The sequence below is a fragment of the Pan paniscus genome, chromosome 1, assembly GCF_029289425.2.
Source record: "Pan paniscus chromosome 1, NHGRI_mPanPan1-v2.0_pri, whole genome shotgun sequence".
NCBI lineage: Eukaryota > Metazoa > Chordata > Mammalia > Primates > Hominidae > Pan > Pan paniscus.
The window spans coordinates 142,349,637-142,363,428 of NC_073249.2; the positions used below are offsets into that span (position 1 = coordinate 142,349,637).

Below are 13,792 nucleotides of genomic sequence, written 5' to 3' on the forward strand. Positions count from 1 at the left end.
ATTTTGTTGAAGACTATTGCATTGATGTTCATCAAGGTTATTAGCCTGAAGTTTTCTTTTTTGTTGTATCTCTGCCAGGTTTTGGTATCAGGATGATGCTGGCCTCATAGAATGAGTTAGGGAGTAGTCCCTTGTTTGCTATTTTTTTGGAATAGTTTCAGTAGAAATGGCACCAGCTCTTCTTTGTACCTCTGGTAGAATTCAGGTATAAATCCATCTGGTCCTGGGCTTTTTTGGGGGCTGATAGGCTATTTATTACTGCCTCAATTTCAGTACTCATTATTGGTCTATCCGAGGATTTGATTTCTTCATGATTCAGTCTCGGGAGGGTGTATGTCTCCAGCAATTTATTCATTTCTTCTAGATTTTCTAGTTTATGTGCATAGAAGTGTTTATAAAAACAACTCTGATGGCTGTATTTTTGTAGGGCCAGTGGTGATATCTCCTTTAACATTTCTGATTGTGTTGACTTGAATCTCCTGCCTTTTCTTATTTACTAGTCTAGCTAGTGGTCTATGTATTTCATTTTTTTTTTCAAAAATTAATGGATTCATGTATTTTTTGAAGGGTTTTTCATGTCTCTATCTCCTTCAGTTCACCTCTAATCTTTGTTATTTCTTGTCTTCTGCTAGCTTTGGGGTTTGTTTGCTCTTGGTTTTCTTGTTCTTTTAGTTGTGATGTTAGGTTGTTAACTTAAAATCTGTCTAGCATTTTTTTGAGACAGTCTTGCTCTGTTGTTTAGGCTGGAGTGCAGTGGCACAACCTCAGCTAACTGCAACCTCCGCCTCCTGGGTTCAAGCTTTTCTCCTGCCTCAGCCTCCCGAGTAGCTGGGACTACAGGCGCCTGCCACCATGCCTGGCTAATTTTTGTATTTTTAGTAGAGACACGGTTTCACCATAATGGCCAGGCTGGTCTCGAACTCCTGACCTTGTGATCTGCCTGCCTCGGCCTCCCAAAGTGCTGGGATTACAGGCGTGAGCCACCAAGCCTGGCCGAAATCTGTCTAGCTTTTTGATATGGGCATTTAGTGCAATAAATTTCCCTCTTTACCCTGCTTTAGCTGTGTGCCACACATTCTGCTATGTTGTATCTTTGTTCTCATTAGTTTCAAAGAATGTCTTGATTTCTGCCTTAATTTCATTATTTACCCAAGAGTCATTCAGAAGCAGGTTGTTCAGTTTCCATAAGTTCTCATTTGATTGTAAGAACTCAGTCTCTCAGACCAGAGAGACTGTTATGATTTCAGTTGTTTTGCATTTGCTGAGGAGTGTTTTACTTCTGATTATGTGATCAGTTTTAGAGTAAGTGCTGTGTGGCAATGAGAAGAATGTATATTCTGTTGTCTCTGGGTGGAGAGTGCTATAGATATATACCAGGTCCACTTGATCCAGAGCTGGGTTCAAGTCCTGAATGTCTTTGTTAATTTTCTGTCTCAATGGTCTGTCTAATATTTTCAGTAGGGTGTTAAAGTTTCCCACTATTATTGTGTGGGAATCCAAGTCTCTTTGAAGGTCTCTAAGAACCTGCTTTATGAATCTGGGTGCTCCTGTATTGGGTGCATATATATTTAGGATAATTAGCTCTTCTTGTTACATTGAACTCTTTGCCATTATATGATGCTCTTGTCTTTTTTGATCTTTGTTGGTTTAAAATCTCTTTGTCAGAAACTAGGACTGCAACCCCTGCTTCTTCTGTTTTCCATTTTTGTGGTAAATTTTCCTCCAACCATTTTGAGCCTATATGTGTCTTTGCATGTGAGATAGGTCTCTTGAGGGTAGCATACCAATGGGTCTTGGTTCTTTATCCAACTTGCCACTCTCTTTTAATTGGGGCATTTAGCCCATTTACACTTAAGATTAGTATTGCTATGTGTGGATTTGATTCTATCATCATGATGCTAGCTATTTGGCAGACTTGTTTATGTGGTTGCTTCATAGTGTCACTGGTCTGTGTACTTCAGTGTGTTTTTGTAGTGGCTGTAATAGTTTTTCCTTTCCATATTTACTGCTTTCTTCAGGAGCTCTTGCAAGGCAGGCCTGGTGGTAACAAATTCCCTCAGCATTCTCCTTTGCTTATGAAGCTTAGTTTGGCCAGATATGAAATTCTGGGTTGGAAATTCTTTTCTTTAAAAATGTTGAATATTCTCTCCCTACCTCTTCTGGCTTGTAGAGTTTCTGCCGAGAGGTCCACTGTTAGTCTGATGGGGTTCCCTCTGTAGGTGACCTGGTCTTTCCCTCTGGCTACCCTTAAACATTTTTTTCTTTCATTTTGACCTTGGAGAATCTGGTAATTATGTGTGTTGGGGATGATCTTCTGGTGGAATATCTTACTGGGGTTCTCTGAATTTCCTGAATTTGAATGTTGGCCTGTCTTGGTAGGTTGAGGAAGTTCTCCTGGATAATATCCTTAAGTATTCCAATTTGGTTATTTTCCCCATGTCTTTCAGGTACCCCAATCAATCATAGATTCAGTCTCTTTACATAATATCATATTTGTCAAAGGTTTTGTTCATTCCTTTTCATTCTTTTTTTGCTATTATTGTCTGCCTGTCTTATTTCGGAAAGATAGGCTTCAAGCTGTGAGATTCTTTCACCTGCTTAGTCTATTCTGCTATGAATACATTAGATTGCCTTGTGAAGTTAGTGTCTTTTTCAGCACTAAGAGTTCAGCTATATTCCTCTCTAAACTGGCTATTTTGGCTCTCAGCTCATGTATTATCATGATTCTTACCTTCTTTGCATTGGGTTACAACATGCCTCTTTAGCTCAGTGAAGTTTGTTGTTACCCACCTTCTGAAGCTTACTTCTGTCATTTCATTCATCTCAGCCTCAGTCTAGTTCTGAGCCCTTGCTGGAGAGGTGTTGTGGTCATTTGGAGGAAAAGGGGCACTCTGGCTTTTTGAGTTTTCAGTATTTTTGCATCGATTCTTTCTCAACTTTGTGGGCTTATCTACCTTCGATCTTTGAGATTGATGACTTTTGGATGAGGTTTTTGTGGGGTTTTGTTGTTGTTTTCTGTTTATCTTTTAACAGTCTGGCCACTTCTGTAGGGCTGCTGTGGTTTGCTGAGGGTCCACTCCAGACCCTAGCTGCCTGGGTTTTTCCAGTATAATGATCACATGAAGGACTCTGAAGGCAGGTAGACTCCTTTTGGAAAGCAGAGGAACTGAGCAAAACCCAGTATTGGAACCATATACAGCATGATTTGCATCATTTGGCCCAGGTTTATTTGATAAAGTCCAGTTGTTCATCCTTGTAAGGTAAGTACCTTACCATATGGTGGTTATTCACATATTTAAGAGGATGGGAAATAGGGCCCATTTAAATTATATATCTAATTAATGAGAACCAAATAACAAAAAATCTCTTTGGTATGGATGAAAAAATGACATTTTTAATTATTAATAATATTGTTTGTGATCATTATTATATCATTAATAGCAACAGATATGAAGGGAAATGTCACTCTTGTTCCTTGAGTTGCCAATATCTCAAATGCCTACTTTTATGCTAAGAGAGCAAGTTAACTTTCCTGAGCAACATTCTTTTGGTGAATATAGCGGGGTCCTTCACCAGTTTATCACTGAATTTATACAACACATTTCATGCGCTGACAAGATTTCTCCTGAGTAGTTCAGGGAAGAATGTGTGCCACTAGTTTACAGGAAACAGATACATCTGTGGACTCCCTGTAGTGAAATGGGTGTATAAGTTGTCTTAGATTTTGCAATCTATAAAAATCCCACTTGAGACTTAGGTGCAATGTCAGGTAGGGGCACAGCGGGCAAGATAGCAATGACTACTGCCCTGGACCTGACCTTGCATTACCTTGACTTCCTCAGTTACCCCAAGTTGTGAGCCTCAGAAGGACTGACTTATGCAAACTGAATCCAGAAGTGAATGCATAATCTAGAACACCAATTTCTTTCTATCTTTCCTCTCTTCAATAACCAGTGAGGTAAGGTAATTTTCCTAGGGCCATATAGCTGTTAAAGACTTGACCTGGAGTATAATTCAAGTATTTTGATTCTGTCCAAAATTAAAGGTACTGAAAGTGCAGTACCAATACCAATGGAATTGTAGGATGATAAAGATCAATACACTAAGAACCAGAAATGTTATTTGCAGACATGTTATCTCTCTGTAAAATTAAGTCTGATTAATTGACCTAACCCCTGCCTTATGGGGATATATGTTTCTGGCTGCAGAAACATGTGGAGCACATTGAAGCCTGGCAGTTCTTTTAGGCCATCATTATACTATTGTGCACAGTACTGAAATGCAGTTCTTAATTGCCACTACCATGACTGTCCTCACCACAGTTAGCATCACCATCAACTTCACTATCATCATAGTCTATATGGCAATTAAAGCAAAATTCTAATATTTTAAAATCAACCAGAATACAGGACAGTCCTGTTCCTGACTCCCCAGAGTCTTGAGCCCTGTAGAAGAAACTGACATTCCAAGGTGGCTGGTGCATGGATACTCTTATGGGTTGAATTGTGTGTCCCCTGTCCCCCTCCAAATTCATATCTTGAAGTCCTAACCCATAGTACCTGAGAACATCACCTTATTTGGAGATATGGTATTTTTTTTTTCTTTGAGATGGAGTCTTGCTCTTGTTGCCCAGGCTGGAGTGCAATGGTACAATCTTGGCTCACTGCAACCTCCACCTCTGAGGTTCAAGCAATTCTCCTGACTCAGCCTCCTGAGTAGCTGGGATTACAGACATGCACTATCACACCCAGCTAATTTTTGTATTTTTAGTAGAGACAGGATTTCACCATGTTGGCCAGGCTGGTCTTGAACTCCTGACCTCGTGATCCGCCTGCCTTGGCCTCCCAAAGTGCTGGGATTACAGGCATGAGCCACTGCGCCCGGCTGGAGATATGCTCTTTATCAAATTAAAATGAGGTCATTAGGATGGGTTCTATTCCAATGTGACTGGTATCCTTATAGAAGGAAAATCTGGAGACAGACACATATACAGGGAAGATACCAACTGAACATGAAGATGACCGCCTACAAGCCAAAGAGAAGAGGCATGGAATGGATCCTTCTCTCATAGCCCTCAGAAGGAACCAACTCTGCCAACACCTTGATTTTGGATTTCTGGCCTCCAAAACTGTGAGACAATACATTTCTGTTTTATAAGACACCCAGTTTGTAGTACTTTGTTGTGGCAGTCCTAGTAAACTAATATAGACACCAAATGAAATATTGTGACTGTCCTCCCAGTGTATGACCTGTGGCAAAAAGTCATAAAGATGAGCTGCATATAGCCTGTCAAGAGGATTCCAGTGGCTTCTCACTTCAGCCAATCCTGGCATACCAGCAAGAAGGCCTGGCCGCCAGGGCAGTCTCAGTCTGTGTTAGTTTCCATTATTTGGCAGCTTCTAAGTGGATACATTTTCAGTGGTCATCCATGCTAACAAAAGCCATTTTGAAGTGTTATGTTTACAGGTTGTCAGCTTGTTTTCTAAACTTCCCTAATTGGAGTACACAAAGACACATCGTCTCTGAGTCTTTGCATTCAGGATGGACTCGTTGAAATAAGACATAATTTCAAGGGATGAATGTACAGTCATTTCTTAAACAAGTTTGCTGTATGGGTAAAAGGTAAATTGAAAGAGATCTAGTTGAACAATACTTCTTGTCAACTTGACATAGCAAGGGGCTTCACTGATGATGAATTTATAATGAGCCAACAGGAGTATGGCTGCCCAGAAAGCTAAGAAATCATTAATGCCCAGAAAGCATTAAAGCATGTCAGCTAATACGAGGCAGCAATTCTGCTGTATGCTGCATGGACCAGATCATGCCTGACCTGCACTGTACAGATTGTCTTTGCACCAGATCCTTTGAGCTCATCTAAAAGGGATGTGGGTGGGATGGTTGAGGATGGGATGGTGAAAAGGAAATTATGTTATATCAGCGACAACAGATGGAAATTGATTTATGTAGCCTAGGGAAGGAAAGATTTGGGAAGCAAAGGAGGAGGCAATATTGGCTGTTTATCATCAAATACAGAAAGAGTACCATGTGGAAAGAGGATCATAGTTGTTCTCAGGGTCCCCAAGAGGTTGAGTCAAGACCAATTCGAGTTACTGTAGACAATTTCCAGCTCAAGGTAAAAAAGCTATTGTGTAATTATTAGTTCCCTTAAAATAGGCTTGACTGCTTAGTGACATGGTGAGCTTGTTATACTGGAAGACCCAAGCAAAGGCTGAAAAGCACTTTTTATAGGGAGGGAAAGATGGATGTAAGGTGAGACTTTGAGAGCTGCTATTCAAAGGTGTGGTGAGGACAGCCCATGGAGATTCTGGAAGCCATCCTGGCTCATGCTGCTGACAGAGTGTTAGGTTGTGTCAGAGTGGTGACATTAATGCACAGAAAGCATTAAGGCATGTTAGCTCAGGGGAAGCAGTAATTACCAGAGTCCCCCTAATGGTAACCGTTTTCTCCATCTTAGTAAAACAGACTGTAGGCATAGGCATGTTATCTAACATAAATTACCACTGATAGATGCAGGAGGCAGCTAAGGAAGGGTACCTGGAGAATCTCCAACCCACCTCACAAGTGTTTATGTCAGATGCTTTTGTGCAGATGAGGGAATCTGCCCAGGGCCTTGTCTGGGCATGCCAACAATGGACTGGGGGCCCACCTGTGCACTGGAAGAGTGGGGTGGAGCTCCCAGGAATGTGTGCCTTGTGCAGTGGAGAGGAGCCTGGACTCTTCAGCTCATGTGTGGTGGTCTGGTGGTCTGGTGGTCTGGTATTCAATCTGTGAGGTGGAAGCCTGTTTTCAGGATGCCCTCTTTTTTGTTCAGAGCTTTCTTTTTCTTTTCTTTTCTTTTTTTTTTTTTGAGATGGAGTCTCACTCTGTCACTCAGGCTGGAGTGCAGCGGCACAGTCTTGGCTCATTGCAACCTCTGCCTCCTGGGTTCAAGTGATTGTCCTGTCTCAGCCTCCTGAGTAGCTGGGATTACAGGTGTGCGCCACCATGCCTAATTTTTGTATTTTTAGTAGAGACGGGGTTTCAACATGTTGGTCAGGCTAGTTTCGAATTCCTGACCTCAAGTGATCTGCCCACCTCAGCTTTCCAAAGTACTGGGATTATAGGCGTGAGCCAATGCACCTGGCCGCTGACAGCTTTCTTTTAATAAATTCTGCTCTCTCACCTTTTAACGTGTCCACTACCTAATTTTTCCTGGTCATGGGACAAGAACCCGGGTTTTAGCTAAGCTAAGGAGCAAAGATCCTCCATCACCATCTACCAAGAGCTACTGTGGTTACTGAAAATGGCCCTGGGATGCTGTGCACCTCCATCTAAGCTGACAAGTTACTTGCTCAAAGGCAGGGAGGATTGGGGCTCCCAGGCACCTCAGCAGCTTAAGCCTTGCTCTTGTAGCTAGCAAATTGAGACTGCATGGCACAGCTGTTAAGATCATGGACTTTGGCTGGGTGTGGTGGCTCACACCTGTAATCCCAGCACTGTGGGAGGCCAAGGTGGGTGGATCACTCAAGGTCAGGAGTTCGAGACCAGCCTGGCCAACATAGTGAAACCCTGTCTCTATGAAAAATACAAAAATTAGCCGGGTGTGGTGGAGGGTGCCTGTAATCCCAGCTACTCAGGAGACTGAGGCAGGAGAATCACTTGAACCAGGGAGGTGGAGGTTGCAGTGAGCCGAGATTGCACCACTGCACTCCAGCCTGGGTGACAAGAGTGAAACTCCATCTCAAAAAAACAAAAAACCAAAAAAAACCCCAAAAAACAAAAAACAAATTCATGGACTTTGGAGCTACATTGCCACAGTTCAAATCCTAGCTCTAACCTTACTACCCATATGAAATCTTCTTTTATTTAAGCTCTGGTGCCTGTTCGTTGGTAAACTAGAAATGATAATAATGGAAACTGCCTCATAGGTTGTTTTGAGAATGAAATCAGTAAAAGGATGTTACATACTTGGGACAGAGTCCACTGCTCTACATTTTACATTGTACTTTTAATCTGTCTGCCCCTAGCTGACACCTGCATTAGAATACTTACACCACCCAGCCTCTAAAAACATTTCAATATGTGGGAATTCCACCTAGATTCAAACCTGAGGTGTCATCCCAGCAGTCTATAATCAATCTTTGAAACAGAAATCAGATTTTGGATGGAAAACCACTGAAATATTCTGTTCTAATTAAACTGAGGCAAGCTTCCTGCTAAGTTCTATAGCAGGGGTTCTCAGAGTGTGGTCCCTAGATTAGCTGCATCAGCATTACCTGGAAACCTTTTAGAAATGCAAATTTTTCTGGCCTCACTCTGGTCCTACTGTATCAGAGACTGTAAGGGTGGGCCCAGTCATCTGGGTTTGGCAAGCCCTTCAGGAAATTCTAATGCATGCTCAGGTTTGAGAGTATTCTTCATTCAGAACATCTGGGGTGAAGACCAAGATGTGCATCTAACTGGCACCTAGGTGACACTGATGCTTCAGGTCAGGGACTACATTTTAAGAACGACTGCTGTATAGGCTCTGAGCCTCTTTTAGGGGAGCTAAGACTGACACATATGAAAGAATTTAGAGATCAGTTAAGTCTCTGAAGTTGTAGGGAGGCGCCTGAGTGCAGCATGAGAAACGATAAAGCACAGAAGACAGAAACTAGAGTGAAGCCAAGAGGCTGAAGGGGGAGGGAGCCTCGCAGCTTGAGACACAAAGGAGGCCAAGTGCCGACCACCCCACTGCAGAGAAGGGCCTGCAGGGCGGAAATACAGACTTGTCCAGATTAGGCCAGATCACAGAGAAATGGTAAAAGTCCGGCAAAGGAATTCGGACTTGATTCGGGAGTTCCTGCTGGTTCTGAAGCAGGAAAATGACAAGTGGCCTCAGGGAATTAGAAAGATCAGTCTGGGTAAATTTAAGAAGAAAGTGAAGCGTCTACGTTGTGTGGGGTGAATACCCATGGTTCATTGTCTCGCACCAAGAAAATTTAGGATAGGGACACACATGAGGAGTTTAGGAGTGGAAGTTTAATACGCAAAAGAAAAAGAAAGGAGAAAGGAAAACAGCTCTCTCTAGGGAGAGAGAGGGGACTTCCCAGAGGAAAGACTGGCTGGCAGTGGACTCGCAGGATTTTATAGTCAGGCTTGAGAAGGCATTGTCTGATTTACATAGGGCTCACAGATTGGTTCAGTCAGGCGTGATGTTCACATAGTGCAGGGGAAAGCTGGTGGGCCCCACCCTAATCTTATTATGCAAATCAACTTTACCCTTGGCCCGAGCCATCTTGTCTGCTCCTTACTGTACATATGGCTGGCAGAGAAGGGAGAAGGGAGCCACCATTCTGAACATGATTGGCACAACTGCCAGCATCTATGTCTGCAGCTTGATTTTACAGGCTGCTGTTTGTTAGAAAGGAAAATGATTTGGGGCTGCTTTTCATTAAAAGGAAAACCTTACCGAGGACTTCCATACCCTCACTATCTGCCTAAGTAATTTCTTCTTAACTCCTCTATCAAAAGCGACTGGAGAAAAGGCTGCAGTCAGGAAAGCTTGGAGGCAGCAAGCAGGATGCAGCTTAAGAGCCTGTGCAGGCCTTGAAGTCAGCCAGACGGCAGGGTGGAGGCCCAGCTTCACCATTGCGGTCACTTGCTTCTTGGGCAGTCATCCTATGTGCTTAGCTTGATTATCTGTAAAATAGGGTTGAGAATCATCCCTGCCTTACATGGCCATTACTACCAACTAAGAAGGATTTGAATTAGCATCATAGCAGGTAATGGAGAGGAAAAAGTTAAACAAAACAAAACAAAACCCAAAATCCTCTCTAGGCACTGAGCTTAAGAATATGAAAGAATGGTGATACCAACAACCACAAAGAAGACTTCAGAATGAGGAAAATAAATCCAGTTTTCTCTCAGAAACTGTATTTCAAACTACACTTTTCAAATCTACCAAAAGTAGAAATATATTAATTCATTCTTGTTTCTAGTTAGCTTAAGTATTATCTTCTCCTAAGAGAGCTAAAGTGAAATCTTTGTTTTGATAATTGGTTCTGGGAAGAGAATTTACATCTTTTAAATTTTTATTTGTGTTTGGGGGGTGTTAAAATAAATGTAAACTCATGTTGTAATTAGTATTTTAATTGTTATTATTTTCTGGGGTCTGTGATGTTTAATTTCCTTTATAGCCATAAAGAGAATGTTTATTCCTACTGATGTTTAAAGAAGAGCATCCCCAAAGACACAAAGTCACTTTCAAAATGTTCTTTTCTTCTAGGATCCACTGGTGTTGATGAATGGAGTAATCCACAAGCCGGAGGATCTGGTGGAAACATCGGTGCTCACACATCACATTCCGGTAGGAAAACGCAGTGCTCCACGTGAATTTGTAATCCATGAGTTTGGACCTCTGAGCTAACTTTATTTAAATTTATTTTGTCTTTAATTTATTTTGTTTTTTACTGGGAAATCACAAAACATATTTAACTGGATATTTGGTAATGTGAAAATAATGTCGTCCCATCAATTTTAAGGTTTTCTAACATCCCATTTTGAGATTTGGAAAAGAATGACCTTAAATGTGCCAAACCCAATAAATTTTGAATTTCAAAAATCTTTAAATTTTACAAAAAGTAAAAACTTATTAAGCACTTATTGTGTGCCAAGCACTGTGTTGAGTCTGGGGGATACTAAGCAAGTGGTTACAAATCACCGTCTGGGTTCTTGCAGGCTCCTGGGATGAGGAGACAGCTGATAGGTGAAAAGGCCACCTGGCTTTCCTCACTCCCTGAGCCTCTATCTACCCCAGCAGCTGGGCTTCCTTAACTCTCATGCGTTATGCTCAGTTCTGTCCTAGGCAGTGGAAGAAATCCTTCCTAGGCAAGGTGCATAAGAAGGTCTTGATGTCATGAACACTTAGGCATAGGATTCAGCCAGTGTTGCTCCTCCATTATCAGCCAGTGTGGCTCCTCCATTATCAGGTCAGCATTGCCACTTTTTTCACTCTGACCCACTTTGTTAGCATTCCTGATACTATTTTCCATTCCTTAAGCCATTATTTCTGAGATTAATTTTCTGAATTGTTCCTCAGGAGTTGGGCTTCCTGACCCCTGTAACCCACTGTCCCAGGGGACTGAATCTCTCACAGCTCCTGTCTGAGGTCCCAGTGCTTTTCATCCTCAAACTTTTCCTTGGTCAAATGCCACTAATTGGCCAGCTGCAGTGGCTCACATCTAGTGCTTTGGGAGGATGAGGATGGAGGATTGCTTGAGGCCAGGAGGAATTTGAGACCAGCCTGGGAAACATAGTGAGACCTCCATCTCTACAAAACAAAATAAAAATTCCACTAACTTTCTACCCCACTCCTACTGGGATGGTCATCTGAGATCTTGGTCCTATTTAGACTACATATAAACGGCTTGATTCTTGCTTGTTTTTTCTTATCTTATAGTGCTCACTCTTAGACCACACTGACACCTCTACATCTGCACTCATGTCCCCATGTAGCAATTTCATTCAGCAGGAATGTTTTTACCCTCTTAGTGGCAGGTAGAGGGATAGGTGCTGGGGATAAAACTGCACCGGGATCATCTCTGCTCTCAAGCAGTGCACAGGCTAGTGGAGAAGACAGACAACATCATTGCTTTCTTTGATTATTCTTTCCTCCAACCCCCACATCTACCACATCAGCGAGTCTTCCCACCTGTTCCTACAGAAGATATCCTTTATCAGCCAACATATCCAGATGACAACTGCTGCCAGCCTGGTTTGAGCCACCTTGAAATCTCATGGGAACGCTGAGAAATAATCAAAATATTTAACAACTGCTAATGGCACAGCATGGTGCCAACCAACTGCATCCAGTCAGCAAATGTTGGCCATAAAGAATCCAGGCCACAGTACCAGTATTTGCCAGCTAAATATTAGCCCTGCACTTGCACTCCAATAGCTTATCTGGTCTCTTCCACAAGCCTCTCTGTAATCATCTTTCATACACCAGTCAGAATGATCTTTTAAAAATGTAAATCAGACTAAGCTACTTCCCTGCTTAAAACCTTCCAAAGGTTTTCTTCCCATTTCTCTCAGAAAAGAAAAATATAAACTATAAATAAATGTTTAAAAATGTACTTAGGTCTTCTTTAATGTCTTTCAGTAAGTTTTAGGATTTTCTCCATAAACATTTGCACAGATAGACATGTCATATTTGTCCCTAAGTTCCACATATATTTAGCCATTATAAATAGTATCTTTTTAATATTAATTTTATTTCAGTTTGTAGTGCAATTGATTTAGGTTGACTTAATATATAGCGACCTTGCTAAACTCTTACATCTAGTAATTTATTAAGGATTCTTTTATCTTTTAGGTTTTCTATGTAGTTATTTTTATCTTTGGTGAATAATGACTATTTCTTTCTTTTCAATGTTTATGCCTTTTCTTTCTTTCACTTGTGTTCACTGGTAAGTACAATACTGATTAGAAGTGGTGATAATGAGCACCTTTACTTGTTCTTGATTTTAAGGGGAATGCTATTATGATATCCCCATTGAGTATGATGTTTACAAAATGATTTGGGTTCTTTTTCTATTGTTCCTTCTATTCTCAATTTACTAAGAATTTTTTTGGTGAACCAGTACTGAATTTTATCTAATGCCTTTTCTGCATTTAAGGGATACCATGTTTCTATGTGGAGCACATACATTCATTCATTTCCATGAAGCAGAGCTGCTGGTTCGTAGAGGATGTGTATCTTAAAGTTCAGTAAATAATGCCAAACTATTTTTCAAAATGATTATTTTATACTCTACCATCAGCCATGTATAAAGTTTCTGTTGTTTCACATCCTTGTCAATAGCTGGTATTACCAGTCTTTTTAATTTTAGCCATTCCAATGAGTATGTAGTGGTATCTAATTGTGGTTTTAGTTCACATTTCCCTGGTTACCAAGATTAAGCATCTTTTCATATGTTTATTGAACATACAGATATCCTCTTTTGTAAAGTGTTCTGATTTCCTAGCCATTTTCCTCTTGATTGTTTACTTTTTTCTTTGAATTTTTATGAGTTCTTTATATATTCTTCACACCAGTCCATAGTTGGTTATATATTTTACAAATAATACCTTGTTCCATACTGTGGCTTTTTACTCTCTTGTGTTTTTTGATAAACAGTTCTTAAATATTGAGTAGCCAAATGTATTGATCTTTTCCCTTTGTAGTTAATAGTTTTCGGGCTTCATGTAAGGGTTTATTCTCTAGAGATCATGAAATATTCTATATATTATTTTCTGATAACTTTGTTGTTTTGCCTTTTACATTGAAGTCTAGAAATCACCTAGAGTTGTTTGTATATGGTGTGAGGTAGAGGTCAAGTTTCAGATTTTTTCCATATTAATATCCAGTTGTCACAACATTATCTTTTTTCTGCTGCTCTACAGTGATTCCTTTGTCATTAATCAAGTGTATACACATGGATCTTTTGTGAGTTCTCTACTCTGTGCCATTGGTTCATTTGTTTATCCTTGCACCAATAGTGAGTGGAATTTATTACTTAATCTTTTTAAGTCTTGAGAATATGTAGAAGACTTCCCACCTTGTTCTTGAGCAATGTCACAACTATTTTTATATTTTCTTATATATTTTAGAATCAGCTTATCAAATTCCACCAAAACTAAACAGAAAAAAGAAAAATGAAACAAAACAACAATCCTCCTCCCCCAACAAATATTTCATGTTTTATTTGCTTACATCTTCTAACATTTCAATAATGTTTTATACTTTATTAAATATATACTTTTCTATGTA

General features: G+C 40.6%; 2 protein-coding genes across 9 annotated transcripts in view; one reads left to right on the plus strand and one right to left on the minus strand.

The window, feature by feature from the left end:
- CTBS (chitobiase) overlaps window positions 1–13,792 on the plus strand; it is a 66,462-nt gene that overhangs the window by 28,676 nt on the left and 23,994 nt on the right. For 5 of the 8 annotated variants that reach the window (XM_055116725.2, XM_063600112.1, XM_055116722.2 and 2 more), the window contains one exon: window positions 10,268–10,348. In XM_055116725.2, coding sequence (XP_054972700.1) covers window positions 10,283–10,348 — 66 coding nt within the window. In that variant the 5' untranslated portion in view covers window positions 10,268–10,282. Of the gene's footprint in view, window positions 1–4,962; window positions 5,623–8,926; window positions 9,765–10,267; window positions 10,349–13,792 lie in introns of those variants that run through there. The other 3 variants (XM_063600110.1, XM_063600120.1, XM_063600111.1) reach the window with 2 other exon arrangements.
- SPATA1 (spermatogenesis associated 1) overlaps window positions 1–13,792 on the minus strand; it is a 106,763-nt gene that overhangs the window by 20,266 nt on the left and 72,705 nt on the right. The gene's annotated exons all lie outside the window — the stretch shown is intronic.